This window comes from Rattus rattus, chromosome 18 (genome assembly GCF_011064425.1).
Source record: "Rattus rattus isolate New Zealand chromosome 18, Rrattus_CSIRO_v1, whole genome shotgun sequence".
NCBI lineage: Eukaryota > Metazoa > Chordata > Mammalia > Rodentia > Muridae > Rattus > Rattus rattus.
The window spans coordinates 16,609,051-16,625,315 of record NC_046171.1 but is presented as its reverse complement, the minus strand read 5'-3'; the positions used below and the strand labels follow the sequence as shown (position 1 = coordinate 16,625,315).

Below are 16,265 nucleotides of genomic sequence, written 5' to 3'. Positions count from 1 at the left end.
GGCAAACAAGCTCTCTCTAGGGTCAAGAATAATGTTTGAGGGGACTTCTCCTTAACCTGAATAGAAAGGGGTGTGGGGTAGAAGAGCTAAAGCCATTTCTCAGGGTGGTGGGTATGACCAGATTCTGTACCTTTTCTGAATTCTCAACTCTCCCACACTCCACGATGCAGGTGAGATTCTGAGAATCTCTTAGATAAGGAACTAAGCGGAAAAGGGCTAGGAGGCTTAACAAACTTTGCAGGAGGTAATCCTCGCCGCCTAGGTTAGAACGCAGGCTTTGCCTGGTATGAAGGGAATTCTCAAGCTGTTAGATAGACGGAGTCCTCTTCAAGAATTCAACAGACAGAATGTGCATGGGGCTGAAAGTGAGCACACGGCACAGGGCAGGCATATCCCTGGAGCGAATGGTGTCCGCACATTCGTTAGCCACTGGAACCGCCCGGGTTTTCTGCAGTGGACTTCTGTGACAGCATGGAGGGCAGGGGATGGTAGGTAGCTATGGCGCGGGTTGCCTTGCACCGCAGGCAACGTTAACCTGGTTTTATCTACTTCAGGACACCTGACCATCTTCACACAGCGTCCCCCTCCCTCTTCGTCCTCCTGGATGCCCTCCTTTCCCGCGGCGTTGTCACAAAGAAAAGCCCTTGGCATCTTTACTCCCCACTGCCAAAGGGTACCAACTTCCCAAAGTTCTAGGGCGCTTTCCTCTGGGATCGCTGCCCACGAGTATAGCTCAGGCCAGGAGGCTCCGAGTGACCCCGAGAAACCAGAGAGACCATGCAACCCCTGTATTCATTTTCACACATGTTCCTCGCAAATGCACGCGGTGCTCCGCGGGGGGCACGCGGGGGAGCCTCGGGGAACCAAGGGGACTCAGGTCCGGCCCTCCCTCCTCCTAGCGGGGACTGAAGCCACCGGTGTAGAAGCAGCGCCCCTACCGCCGGCTTTTCCACCACCTCCATCTCCTCCTCCTCCACCTCCTCTTCCTTCCCCCAGCGGGCGTGCAGTCTCAGCCGGTTCAGACTGGCCAGGGTGCCCCTGCAGAGGAGATCCAGGAGTGGGACCACCCCGGGAGTGACTTCCCGGGGTGGGGGTGGGGAAGGTGGAGCCGGCCGGGCGGGCTGCACTCCATGTGTCCCGGGGGCAGAGGGCGGCGGCTGTATATTGCGCGCAGCGGGACCGGTCGCCCAGCGAAGGGCCGGGATCAGCAGCCGGGGCCGGAGCTGCTCCAGCCGCCCCAGCCGAGTCCGTCACTCAGGTAAAAACCCCCAGGAGCTGAGAAGGTCCCCGCGGGAGCTGTCCTGTCACCTTGCAAACTGCAGGGAAAGGAGGAGGCGCTGTCACCCGCGAGCGCGCGGCTACCGGCCGGCTTCTGGTCTGGGCGTCTGCCCGGGCTGAGAGCGCTCTGCACCCCGCTTCTAGAAAGAGAGATTGACTCTGCAAAAAAATACTTCCAGGGCTGCGTTTTGCATGGAGTATGGGAAGAGCAAGGGAGATGAGATCTCGGAAGTAGGCGGGTGCCGCCGGATGAGTCTCCCGGGATATCTTCTGCGGGTGCTGGTGGCAGATCAGAAAGAGGCGAGTGACCCAAGTGGGTCCTCACTTCCCAGAAGGCCGCTCCAGAGGAGGTGGGCTTAGGGGCTCGGGAGAATCCAGGTTGGGGCGCATAGGTTTGATAAACTGCTCACGGTGCGGGCAGGTCCTGCCGGGTTCAGGGCAGGGCAGCACCCGGGCTGCGCTCCAAAGTGTAGGAGCTCAACTGCCAGGAGGCTTCTCCGCCACCTGAACACTCAGGAACAAAACTTAGAAGGATTTTGGTGCGCATGCCTCAGCTCTGGTTGGCCCAGGGAACCTACTTTGGTTTTAGCAATTCACAGAGGCTTTAGGGAAAGCAGCAAGCCGTTGAGCCTGACCATCAATCAGGTCAGGATTTGTTTTACCTCGTTCTTGGAATGTCAGGTCTATGCAGCACAAAGGATCCGGAAAGTTTAGGCACTACAGTTATTATTTACATATTATTATTTATGTTGATATCTTACTAGCCTCATTGGGCCCATCTGATGGGCTACAGCTCAGTGGTAATATTTAGACATCTTGAATTGCCTAGAGTGTCATGTTCACCTAGAGCAGGACAGAAACCACTTAGGTACTCTTAGGCAACGGACGGAGCGAGCAAAGGTAGAGAAAGAGAGGGTGTGCCTATTGGTTACAGCCTCCGTTAAACCCTTTGTGAGCGCAGAGACTACTGTTGGTACCCATAACCTCCCTCGACAGGCAAATCGAAATTAGACAATAAAATCATTTCGCCTGCCAACTGGCAACAACTTGTATATTCCGCACCGCCGATGCCCTGAGAGCACGCTTCTTGTTTCCCACCCATCCTTCTGTGATTGGATAAGTGGAGAATCCTACTGTCTCTGATGAAGGGCCAGCCAGGGACGTGGTAAGGTGGTGAAGAGGGACATTAGGAACTCTCGATGGGCTTTTTAGTATTTTCTTTGCTTGGCTCTGCAATACTGGCTATGACAGTGGGGAGTGGCTGGTGTCTGAATGTCCCGGCGGGTCCTGGGCTTCAGGTAGACTCTAGGTCAGGGGTCCTCAACCTTCCTAATGCTGAGACCCTTTAATACAATTCCTCATGTTGTGGTGACCCTCCACCCCAACCATAAAATTATTTTCATTGCTACTTCATAACTGTAATTTTGCTACTGTTAGGGATTGTAAGGTAAATAAAGGATATGTAGGATATCTGATATATGACCCCTGGGAAAGGGTCGTTGGACCCCAAAGGATTGTGACCCACATGCTGGGAACCATTGAACTAGACCAAGAGGCTAGTGCCTAGACAGATGTTGTGAGATCTATCGTCTTTATTTCCTTCCCTCTTTTGTTTTTTTTGTTTCTGGTTTTTGGAGCTGAGGACCGAACCCAGAGCCTTGCATTTGCTAGGCAAGCGCTCTACCACTGAGCTCAATCCCCAACCCCCCTTCCCTCTTTTGAACCCTCCAATTTTTTTTTTGTGTGTGGTCCTTTTCTACATTAAATCTTCCCCCAAATTATACTGATAGACTACTATTGTGTGAAGAAGTTGAAAGGGGTAAGGAGACAGGAATCAGTGTCTTTCTTGAGGGACCGCAGCTCTCTGGAAAAGAATCATCTGGCGACAAGTATCATTCAGTTTCAATTAAAGATTGTCAAAAAGGGAAAGCAGGTGTTCTAAGCCTGCAAGTGTCTATGTTTATGTTTTGTGGGTTTCCTTGTAGACACCAGATGATTCTTTGTGGACAAAAAGTATAAACTATAATTTATTATTGAGTCCCCCCCCCAAAAAAAGGTGTGTCCTCTATTCAGTCTGGTAGGAAAGACAGCATGCTTCTGCGTATGTGTGATGTAAGATGTCGAAAAGGGAGAAGTCCAAAGGCAGTAAGACCAATAGCGTACCATTATTAAATAACAAGAACCTAGAGGACTATGATGAGCAAGTGTTTTGTGCTGGGTGTGGGGTCTCAGGCAAGACTCGGATGGAGAGAGGAGTCTCCCTGATGGGAGGGGGTCCTGCTGAATAAGATCCCACCACAGGTGGGGTGAGTGGGCTGTGCTCAGAGGAAAAGCAGCTGCTGGGAGGAGCTGGACCTCGGAATTCACGCTAGCCGAGGCTGGGAGACGAGATGGCGCTAAATGGGGTATCCGATGCTAAGACCCGGAAGCGCATTTGAATATTGCCCTTGCGACGTGGCGTGACAATCTTGGTGTCCTTGACTAAGGTTTTGGCCTCTAGTTTGGTCTTCTGAGTTGCCTCTAAATTAAGGAAATGATTAAAATCTCCATGTTTGTTTCCCGTCTGCATTGCTGGGAGGTGTGTGGGGGGGCGGGGCGACTACTACCATGTTGGACTCCAATAGCCTTTCACATCTGGTTGTGCTTTTCCTCTAGATCTGCCTGGGCCAGTACGGTAATAGCACGTTCTTATTTCAATCGTCGGTCATTCTAGTAACCACTGGTGCTTGTCCAAAGGATAGTCACGAGAGCCACCCAACTTTGATTTTAGACTGAGAATTTTGATCACGCCACTGAAGGAACTAGTCCATCTTGGGGCTAGAGGGATAGCCCAGTAGGTAAGAACAGGCAGAGGACCCAAGTTCAGATCCCAGCACCCACGTCAGGTGGCTGGCAACTGTCTGTCACACTAGCTCCAAGGTGATAGAAAGAAACCTCTGCCCTCCTGAGCACCAGCAGTACACACACACACACACACACACACACACACACACACACACACTCAATTAATAATAATTCTTTAAAAGGAAAAAGACAGGCGATCCAGCATTTGGACCTAAGCGTCCTGTCATCAGAGCCTGCCCTTTGAGCTATGGCTTTGTATCACTCGATGATTCCTGAAGGGCATCCTCACATCTTCATCCCCATCAATCTGATTAATGACGTTTATTAATTATTAATACGCACTGTTCTGGGGCATAGTTCAGTGTCTTTGTTCACTTTAAAACTGTTACGCAGAGGTAGGTGTGGTGGGGCAGGAGGATTACATTTTGGAGGCCAGCCCAGCTACACAGCGAAAATCTCCCTTAAGCAAACCAACACACCCTAGTACACGATGCCACGCTCAAAGAAAGTCTTCTTAAGCCTGAGCAGATGTGCGGTATGGAGTAAGGAAAATGTTAGCAAACTGGACAGCCTTAGATATGGAGATGAGAGCAGCCACAGTTTCTGAGGGACCCTTGACCTCCAGAGCTCTCTTTATTTCCAAGTATCTCCCTGTTTCTCTCCCATGTATTGTCACCCGTCTATTTGGCTGTTATGGTGGATACACTTTTGATTTGTTCAGTTACTCCATAAAATACAATGTTTACTTGGTGAAGATAGGGGAGAGTTTAAGCAGCTAGCACACAGGTTGAGCTTTTAAAAGTACTATATTCCAAGAGAGAGAAAGCTGGGCAGTGGTGGTGCATGTCTTCAATCTCAGTACTGCAGGGCAGGGGCAGGGGCAGGGCAGGGGCAGGGGCAGGGGCAGGGGCAGGGGCAGGGCAGGGGCAGGGGCAGGGCAGGGGCAGGGCAGAGGTAGAGGCAGAGAAGTCTTAAGTCTCAAGTCTCAAGAGAGTTCAAGGCTAGTCTGGTCTACAAGGCAAATTCCAGGCAGAGTGGTTTTAGACAGAACCTGAGAGAGAGAGAGAGAGAGAGAGAGAGAGAGAGAGAGAGAGAGAGAGAGAGAGAGGCAGAGGAGACAGAGAGAAGCAGAGAGAAGCAGAGAGTAGCAGAGAGGCAGAGAAAGACACAGAGAGAGACAGAGAGAAAAAGACAAGGGGGGGAGGAGAGACAAGACGAATTACAGGTAACCTGTTTTGCACAGAGAAACCCTGTCTGTCTCAAGAACAGAGAGCCCAGAAGTAAACACACACACGTACAACACACAGAGACACAGATACAGAGAGACAGAAAGACAGAGAGAAAAGAGAAGGAAAAGGAGAGGAGAGGAGAGGAGAGGAGAGGAGAGGAGAGAGAGGAGAGGAGAGGAGAGGAGAGGAGAGGAGAGAGAGGAGAGGAGAGGCACCATACCTGGTAACCCTATGAGCCCATCCTTTGAGGCCTGTATGACTTTGGTTTTCTCATCCCTGTGATATTATTGGTGGACTTGGTGAAAGGGAGAATTCTTAATTCTGGTGCGAAATTTTGGGTCATATCAAATGGTGTATTCAGATGTCAGATTGGGTTCTAAACAATCACATGTAAGTTGTATAAGCATATGAAACAGAAGTGAGGTCTCATAATGGATATCTTTGCCAGGACACTCCCGGGCCAAGCTCTAGGCTGGGCTACAGGAAACAAATGTAGCAGCACCAAGAACATGGTGAGGGCAGGACCCAGAGGAGGAATCTTGCCAAATGTGGGTAGAGCTGGGCGTGGTGGCTGAGCGTTTGTATTCTGTTAAACCTTTTGAGTCCAGATAGCTCACACATCCTGTTCGATATCTTCTCTGAGGTTGGACAGGACTTAAAATAGGTGGTGGCTCCTTACTAGCTCAATGAGCAAAGTCTATGGTATCAGGTGAGACAGACCACAGGTAAATAAAGAGGACAGCAGGGGCAGGGTGGGGTGGGGGAGTGGGGGTGGGAGTGTCTGCCAGGGCATTAGGATAAGTGAGGTGGGACACTAAGTCACTAAGCACACTTAGCATTTCATCTAGGCTCAGGAGGGTGGGAGGGGGTGGCAGCGGGGGAGGGGTAGGGGAGGGGGCACTTATTAGAGAGTAGAAGAAACCGAAGAGATGTTCATCCAACCGAGGCCAGAGTTACTCAGGTCCAGCTAATTATTCAGAATTTCTCTTTTCTTTTTTTGGGGGGTGTGGGGAACCCTGAGATTCGAATTTCGATGGTAACCTTCCAGATTTTGAAGCATTGGCAATTAGTTCAAATCCACCCAAAACAAGCATAAAAGTTCCCTCACTGAGCGGGTCAAACAAAACCATCTTGGGGCCAGATTTGGCCTTAACCTCGACAATGTGTGATTCAGTGACCTTAGCCTGAGTCCGTTGACTCATAGCTGGCCTCTTCCTAGCTAGAATGTGTCACTGCCCCTTTGGTGGTGATTTCTGGCAAGTGCTAGGCTGCTGCTGCCCTGGTGTTGTCTCTGGTGTTGTGATTAAACACCCCCACAAAAGCAACTTAGGGAAGGAAATGACTTATTTAGCTCCCATTTCCAGGCTGCAGTACGGTTACTGAGGAAAGTCACGGCAGAACTCGAGCAGGGACTGAAGCAGACACAGTGCAGGGACACAGTTTGCTGGCCTGCTTGCAGGACTGTTCTAATCCAGCCCAGAACTACCTTCCCAGATAATAGTATCCTGGACCTTCCTACACCATAATCAATCAGGAAAATGCCCCCTAGGCATGTCTGCCGGCCATGTTGGTCTGGGTGATCTCTCTCTTCGAGTCCCCTCCCCAGTGATTCCCGACCCTATCAAACTGACAGGTCATCAGATTCAACTTCAGACAGCCACCAAGCTCGAAGGTCAAAGGGCATTCTCTGCCTACGACCCCTGCTGTGATCACATCAGGGACTTCAGCCGCTGATGACTCCTGTTAATTGCGCCTTCCAGCGATGATATGGCTGAGTTCCAGGACCCAGAGGTGTTTCTCTGAACATTATCCTTGCTGCTGTTCTGGACTCCGTCCCAGCATGACGTAGTAAACTGGCTGCCTCTTGGTCAAGGTGTATTCGGAGGTCAACTCAAGATGTTTGGAACCCTCTGTTGCCTTTGTCCTGCAAGATTTGTTCATACATCCCCCTCCCCTCCCCTTCTCTCCTCCCCTCCCCCTCCCCCTTCCTTCTCCTCCTTTTTGAGATAGAACCTTACATCTAGCTGGTTCACCATGATCTGCCTACCCCTTCCTCCCAAGTGCTAGGAACAAAGGGACGACGTTGTGTTGCCTGCCCCTCGGTAAACTTAGAACAATCTGGGATCTCCTTGAATTTCCACTAAACGAGTTAAAAGATTTTGCTCTTGTGACTTGAATCACAATAGCAGCTTAGATTGTTTTAGAGTGCATTTCTCTGAGTCCAAAGAGGGGAAGGAAAACACGATTGTGGGTTTCCTTAGTGATTCCAAGAGGAATTGTGCAATGAACTTCTTTAACTGAACTGCATTTTTTAAAAAAATTTTATTCTATCTATCTATCTATCTATCTATCTATCTATCTATCTATCTATCATCTATCTATCTATCATCTATCTATCTATCTATCTATCTATCTATCTATCTATCTATCTATCTATCTATCACCTGTCTATCTATAGCTATTTATTTGCTAGGACAGGGTCTCACCATGTAGCCTTGGTTAGACTCTCTATACACAAGGCTGTCTCCAAACCCATTGAGCTCCACCTAGCTCTCCCTCCCAAGTGCTGGGATTAAAGTCTCGCACCACCCCCACTCAGCTGCAAAGCGATTTCAGAAATGGATTCTGGGATTTGCCAGGCGTGAGTGTTCTCCTCGGTTCGTGTCAACGAACTATTTTATAAACAAGTGGGCCTGGCTGTAGCTTGAACTTCAGGGCAGACATTGGGGAAGAAAAGAACCCATTTCAACAAACAAAAAAACGAGACCGGTGCATTCAGAGAGGCCGCAGACCTTATGTGCCTGAGCTGGTCTGGAGACGAGACACAGAGGGTTTGACATGACGTACAAACCCACAGCTCTTCTTTATTCCGGGCCCGGATACTAATAAGTCAACCTGGACTAGCACTTTAATGACTCTTAGTTTTAACTGACGGAGTATTTGTACATAGTATTCTTTGTGGAGTATGGTGCGATAGTTAAGTTCATGGGTGCACCGTGTAACAGTCAAAGGTCAGATCAGGGCCATTAACGCCTTCTATTGCTTCAGATATTTATTTCCGTACGCCTGTTTCGGTCATCTTGACATACGTAATGGAATGTTCCTAAATGCAGTTACCCTACAACGTTAGGATGAAGCCTGCCTTAACTGGATCTTGGTAGCTATATTCTAGCCCATCTCTGGTCTATGCTAGTTTCTGGCCGTGGGCTCTGCTGTACCCGATACTCTGATGTGTTGAGCTTTTTAGCGCCTCAGCAGGCAAGAGATCGCTAAGCCATGAAGGAAAGCGCCAGAACGGCATTGTTCTCCATCTCCATCCCGTCGCTCCTGTTGACAGACAGGATGACAATCGTGTAAACTGGGGGATAATGGCGGATCAGCGATCAGGTGTCAGTCAACACCACAAAAACTTGTCTACCAAGCCACAGTTGTTAACCCAATAGGCACTTCCTTTTCTAAAGATTTGCTGTCCCGGACACTTACTGTGAGAGATTACCCTAGTCTTGTCCTGCGTGTTGAAATGTCACCCATGGCAAGGTGGAAGGGGAGTCACTGAAGAAAAGACTTTCTTACGTTTTTAAGAGGGACACATACAGTCTTTACCTTCCTGAAAATCCAGTTTTCCCTCCTCTGGTCCTGCCTGTCAGCCTGCGCCTTCCCAAAGTGTTATAACTTGGGGATTTACAGGAAGTTGGTTCTCAGTTGGCATTTGTCTTACAGAGCCTGTCCATCCTATGAGACGTTTGCTTGCTCCTGCACTAGGTTTGGGGAATTAAGACTGTATTTTCCTTAAATTGGATTCTGAGCAGGGATTGTCAGTACAGGCCCTTGGAGAGACTGGGGGGACAGAAGGGCAGACAGTAATGTGTTTGCCAGAGAAGCACAAAGACCTGAATTTGATTCCAGCCCCTACATAAATATGGCCGGTTGGTGGCTCATACCAGCGCTAAGGGTGGGGTGGGGGTAGACATGTGAATCTGTGGGGTTCACTAGCCAGCCAGTTTGGCTTGAGTGATCAATTCTAGGCTGTGTCTCCAAAAATGAATCAGGGGCTAGCAAGATGGCTCAGCAGGGAAAGGTGCTTGTCGCCAAACCTTATGACCCGAGTTCAACTCCCTGAACGTACTATGGAGGAAAAGAAATGGCTTCCGCAGATCATCCCTCTGATGTCCACACGTGTGCTGTAGGCATGGATACACGTACACCTACAGAGGCACACATGATAAAACCAATAAGATAAAATAACAGACATAAAAGAGATGGAATATCTAAGCTTTTTAAAAAAATTTTGAACCATTGCACAATTCTTTTCTTTACTTTTTTCTAAAGATTTATTTATTTTTATATGAGTACACTGTAGCTGTCAGACACACCAGAAGAGGACATTGAATCCCAGACGGTTGCCAGAGCCATCATGTGGTCGCTGGGAATTGAACTCAGGACCTCTGGAAGAGCAATCAGTGCTCTTAACTGCTGAGCCATCTCTCCAGCCCAATTTTTTTTTTAAATCAGCACATAAATAGTGCAGGAATAAGCAGAAAGCCACACAGGGAGCTGCTGTACTGATTTTAAAAGGGTCTAGAATCGTGGGAAATTTCAGAGGTTACATGTTACATGGAACAATAAAATGTCCAAATGGTGATTTTTGTCAAAAAACAAAAAAACAAAAAAACCCCAAAACCAAAAAAAAAAAAAAAAACAACAACTAAAATATAAGAATTTGTGCTTGGTTTTGCTTACTTGAATGTGAGCGTCTTAGTCAGGGTTTGTATTCCTGCACAGACATCATGGCCAAGAAGCAAGTTGGGGAGGAAAGGGTTTATTCAGCTTACACTTCCACACTTCTGTTCATCACCAAGGGAAGTCAGGACAGGAACTCACAGAGGGCAGGAACCTGGAGGCAGGAGCTGATGCAGAGGCCATGGAGGGATGTTGCTTACTGGCTTGCCCCCCCATGGCTTGCTCAGCCTGCTCTCTTATAGAACCCAGGACTACAGCCCAGGATGGCACCGCCCACCATGGGCTGGGCCCTCCCACCCTTGATCACTAGTTGAGAAAATGCCTTACAGCTGGGTCTCATGGAGGCATCTCCTCAAGGGAGGCTCCTTTCTCTGTGATAACTCCTGCTTGTGTTAAGTTCACACACAAACCAGCCAGTACAGTGATGCGGCCCTCGGAGCGTGACTAGGCTTCCAAAGCTGGAGATGTCCCATGGGCTCCCCTCCGGACTCCAGGAGCCAATGAACACATCCTTACCGATGCTGCAGGGATCGCAGTTGGAAAAAGGCCTTCAGCTGACAACCCTCAGGGACAGGAGTGCCTCACCACAGGTCACCACCACTTCCTATGGTCATCAGGAATGGGCAGGACTCTTGGTGGTGTAAGGGCCAGCCCCAAGGCGGGACTAAAAACATTTCCCAAGTATCTAAGCTTCATCCTTTTCAAAAATTCCATTTTTACTTATGTATTATGGGGCAGGCATGGGCATAGCACAGCGTGTGTGCGTGAAGGTCAAAGCTTGTCTTCCACCATGTGGGTTCCAGGGAAACTGACTATGTTTGAGGAGGTGGCTTAGCAGGTTAGGGTACCTGTCAAGCCAGAAGACCCGATTCAAGCCTCTTTGCTCTGACTGAAGAACACTCTCCTTACTAATCCTGGGAGGCTAAAATCAGTGGTTTCTTACGATTGGGAAGAGAGCCAGGTGAAGGAGACGAAGGTTGGGGAAGACATTTCACCATCTGCCTTTTTATAATTAGAAGACGTGCTCCCGGGGTTGTGTGATTTATGCAAATTATAAGTGAAGGTGTAAATCTGATAGGGCAGTCGTATTGTATATGTATCCATGTTGTGTGTTTAGAGAATTTTCTTTAAGTCAGGAAGCCATAATTAATTTTTATTTATTTTTAAAGATTTATTCTAATTGCGTGCGTGCGTGCGTGTGTGTGTGTGTGTGTGTGTGTGTGTGTGTGGGTCGGTGTGTGAGATGTGACTGCAATGCCTGAGGAGTCCAGAAGAGGGCGATAGCTGTGAGCCACCCAACATGGGTCCTAGCAACAAAAGTGGGGTCTTCTGGAAGAACAACCAGTGCTCTTAACGGCTGGGCCATCTCTGCCTTCCAGGAAGAGGGATTTTAACCCCAAACTCTGTACCCACCACCCTCTAAAGACGTTTTTCTCTTGTTTTCTAGACCCGTCAGCGGACCGCTGCACTGATCTCACCTCACGATGGGGTTTCAGAAGTCACCTGACGGAGGGTGGGGCTGGGTGATAGTGGTTGTCTCCTTCTTCACCCAGTTCCTCTGTTACGGATCCCCGTTAGCTGTCGGGGTCTTGTACGTGGAATGGTTGGATGCCTTTGGCGAAGGAAAGGGAAAAACAGCCTGGGTGGGATCCCTCGCAAGCGGAGTCGGCTTGCTTGCAAGTAAGTGGATCCGTTTTCTTACATTTTAATCATTCATTATGTTTGCCTCCTTGTTAAAATCGCGCAGGGCACGGAAGGGTTTTACACGGTTTAAGCATAATGCGTATTTTCCTCTTTGTCTTTGAGACTGCTCCAGGGCATGGGACACACTCTTGTGCCCTCTGTGGGCACCCGCATACACATGTGAACACATACACACACACACACACACACACACACACACACACACACACACACACTCGCGTGCACGCACGCGCGCGCACACACACACGACTCACCATCTAATGAGGAACACACATATTCCCATCGATGTAAGTACAGAATGTCTACAGTGTGCTGGGATATCCGTGATCGCCGTGACTTCCAAGCTCCGGTTCCTTCTCAGACTCGGCAGTAGGGTCAGTTCACATGCCTGTCAATCACAGCCACCTCCTCAGAAAAATATCACACAGCAAGGCACTCATATCTCACGTGGTGACATTCTTTGGGCTTTTCGCGGGGGTTATATGAAGATCTATTCTGATAAACAGTTGTTTGTGGGGTGGTAGCGGTTGCTGTGTTAAAGCAAACAGGAAAGGACTTTTTTTTCCTTATTAACCTCTTGACCATGGATATCATATACCACTTTAGTGTCTTGAGTCACGGTTTGAGTTCTGTCGTGATTATTAATGACTGTCACTCCGTCTTATCTGGCACTGTTGAAGCACCAAGTGGGCCAAGACCAGCATGGGGGAGTACACATGGGGTTTCTTCCTATGTACCAAGACGGACATGGGTGGATTGGGTTACACATGGAGTCTTCCTGTGTGCTATGAACGTCTCAGGATTCCGGGAGCAAAACCCGATCTCTATCCTGTGGGGAAACTCGGGACATGGGATGCGGTGATTCACAAGGTGTTTTTGAGTTTTAAAACGGGTTTATGAAAGTCTGCTTAAAATAGCCCCACATTAGTCATCCCTTTTTAAAGATATGTCTGTCTCTCGGCTGTCAATATAGAGCAATGGTGTCCAGGTGTTAAATCCAAAACAGGATGCGTAGATGTGGGGGAAACCCAGCAGGCAGGCTCCTCTGACCTTCTTAGATAAGAAAACTAAGCATGACTAAACAGGTGGAGAAATCTCGGGCTGTTGCAGAGTCAAGAGAAACAGGAAGTTTGCCCGGGACTTGTTTGAAAGTTTTTAAACCATTGCTAGGGCTGGAGACATGGCTCAGTGGTTAACAGGATTTGCTCTTCTCATAGAAGCTTCCTACCATTGGCAGGTGGCTCACAACTGCCTGTAACATCAGTTCCTGGGGATCCAGTGTCCTCCGGGCTCCGTGGGTACTTGCACACACGTAGTGCAATACACGCACGCAGGCACACACCTACGCGTGTGATGGTAAAGTTAAAACTTGTAACGTTGTCAAAGCCCAGGCGGCTAGTAAGGGATGCACTCATAAAGGGATCTGAAGTAAATTCATAAAGAGATTGGAGCACATGGCTTTCTGGAGGACCAACCTGGTGTGGAGAGGAGATTTTTCGCGGTGAGGTCTTAGACTTCATCACTTCTATTAGCAAGTTCTTAAACAGAACAGTGATTATTGGGACTCCCAGAAAAGGATCCAAGGATAATTGCAATGATAGGCCCCTTGGCACACGGTAGGAGAACAAGGCTTGTCCCAGAGTTAGTTCAGGAGGGAGGAGAGGGTAGGTGGCATCTGGGATGTGGAGCATGGACACAGGTGTAGAAACTGAAGTTGGTGTCCCTTAAAAACTGACTCAGCCCCCCAATATCTCCATGTCCCTAGGTCAACATCTCCATGTCCTTAGGTCAATGTCTCTATGTCTCTAACTCAACTTCAAAATGCCTCTAGGTCATCAGCTCCATGTTCTAGGTCAACATCTCCTTGTCCCTAGGTCAACATTTCCATGTCACTAAGTAAATGTCTCCCTCTCCCTAGGTCAACATCTCCATATCCCTAGGTCATCAACTCCATGTTCTAGGTCAACATCTCTATGTCCCTAGGTCAATGTCTCCTTCTCCCTAGGTCAACATCTCCATATCCCTAGGTCATCAACTCCATGTTCTAGGTCAACATCTTCATGTCCTATGTCATCAGCTCCATGTCCTAGGTCAACATCATCATGTCCCTAAGTCAACATCATCATGTCCCTAGGTGAACATCTCCATGTCCTAGGTCAATGTCTCCATGTCCCTAAGTCAACATCATCATGTCCCTAGGTCAACATCTCCATGTTCCTAGGTCAACCACATTTGTCTCAAGGGTGAGAACAAGCCATCTTTATTTTAATAGGACTGTCTACATAGTTTATCCACCCCAGAGCAATATGATATAAGAATCCTTGCTTAAGAATTAAGTATTTCGGGTTGGGGATTTAGCTCAGTGGTAGAGCGCTTGCCTAGAAAGCGCAAGGCCCTGGGTTCGGTCCCCAGCTCCGAAAAAAAAGAAAAAGAAAAAAGAAAAAAAAAAGAATTAAGTATTTCATGACAATGACAGAAGACCATGGCCCTAAAATCTGGGCCTTATCTACTCTAAGAAACCAGCCTGGCTGAGAAGAACTTGAGAGATGGATGTGAATGGATTCTGGGAGAGGTTGGATTATAAAAGGGCAGTTGACAGAGTTGTTGCCCAGAGGCAAAGTAGCAAATCCTTCTTAATGTTTTCCCCTTGGCCCTTGGAACCATGGGATTGCTTTGACACAGAAGCAAGTCTGACCTCTATTACTACCCACTCGTGCCCGACCTTAGTGGTCCTTCAGGTCTGGGCTTCTGTGATGTTGGAACTACACTTCTAAGTCTCTTAAGATATTTAGGAATGCCAAGAATTCTGGATGTGCTTGAATGTAGCATTTTGATAATCTCTGTTCAAGAACAACACAGAGAAGAAAGACTCAAGATAAGCTGACTGGTCTTTGGAAAAGTTAAGCACCAACACTATTTGAATATTAGTTATCTGATCCAATTTTTTACTTTTCTTTCAAACGTTTGTACTTCCCAAGCATGAGGTCATTAAAAACTAAAACCACAGAAACTGTTATGAACTTCATTTCTGTATAGGGCAAATCTTTGGCTAGCAAGTACGTTGTCTGCGCAGAACCAATTACTTTGCACAGTGCTTCCAGGAAATCCTGAGTGTATCTGGAAGCCTCTTTGGCGGTGTCAACTCGTTTCCCACACGTCTCTCTAGCCTCCTTTGTTGTTCTCGAGAGCACCAATAATAAATGTTTAAGTATAACTTGAAGGGCTGTTACTGCACATTCTTCTGATGCCATAAGTGGAAGGGATAATTAAAGTAAAAATGCATATGTATTCTAAATGAGGCAGTTCCAAATTTCGGTCTCTTTAGATCAATGAATGTCTCACTTCAGGCAAAGGAAGAAAAGAAACAGAAAAAGAGAAAAACTAAAACATATGGAATTTGAAACATTAACAAAATTAGGATGAAAACCTGTACACAAAAGCACTTGGGATAACCTGAGTGGAACTTGTGTTGGCTCAAACCACCTTTCAGTCAGGCAAGCCGGGGCAGGCTATTCACCTTCCTGGAGCCTGACACCAGCTACTAGAGGAGGAGGCATTTGAACCTGCAGCTCAGAGCTCTTAGGATGAACACAGAAAAGAGACCAAGAGGAACTCCTTAAAAAGCAGTGGTGGAAGAGAAGGAGCAAACACTTCTGGAAGTCTGTGTGTGTGTGTGTGTGTGCACACGCGTGCACGCACGTGTGCAAGCAGTACTCACTGCAGAACCACAGTGACCATCCTCATGACTGTCATCCAGCATATCTTTTGTTGCTAGAGAGGGCTGGGGAGGTCTCAGATCTAGAGAAACTTAGATAGAGACCTCCTGTCTCCAGGTTTTTGTTAGCATCAAGAAAACATTCAGAGGGGGCTGGAGAGACGGCTCAGAGGTTAAGAGCCCTGGCTGCTCTTCCAGAGGTCCTGAGTTCAATTCCCAGCAACCACATGGTGGCTCACAATCATCTATAGTGAGATCTGGTGCCCTCTTCTGGTGTGTCTGAAGACAGCTGTAGTGTACTCACATAAAATAAATTTTTTTTTTTTTTTTTTAGAAAGTAAGCATTCAGAATAAGAAATTGGGAGATTACATATATGTATATGTTACATATATAATATATATTATATTTATGGAGAGAGAGAGAGAGAGAGAGAGAGAGAGAGAGAGAGAGAGAGAGAGAGAGATTGTAGCTCTTGTGTACAGGAATTCACTGTGTAGACCAAGCTGTTCTTGAACTCACAGAGAGCTGTTCTATCTCCATAGTGCTGGGGTTAAAGGTTTGCACCACTCTACAATGGTCTGGAAGGTTTTGTTATAGAGTAGAAGTACACCCTCAAGAGGCAGGGTGGGCTTCTGAGCTAACCATAGCCTTCTCTCTTGCTAAATCTGGGGGCGGGGTGAAATATGACATTACTTGGGCTGTTTTTGACTAGCAAGGTTTGACAAGGAGCACAACGTGACATTTGCCATATTGT

General features: G+C 47.8%; 1 protein-coding gene across 1 annotated transcript in view; it reads left to right on the top strand.

Moving 5' to 3' along the window:
* Window positions 1-940: 940 nt before the first annotated feature.
* Slc16a9 (solute carrier family 16 member 9) overlaps window positions 941-16,265 on the top strand; it is a 39,153-nt gene continuing 23,828 nt past the window's right edge. The window contains exons 1-2 of the mRNA XM_032889138.1: window positions 941-1,258; window positions 11,539-11,771. Of these exons, the coding sequence (XP_032745029.1) occupies window positions 11,576-11,771 (196 nt within the window). The 5' untranslated portion in view covers window positions 941-1,258; window positions 11,539-11,575. The remainder of the gene's footprint in view (window positions 1,259-11,538; window positions 11,772-16,265) is intronic.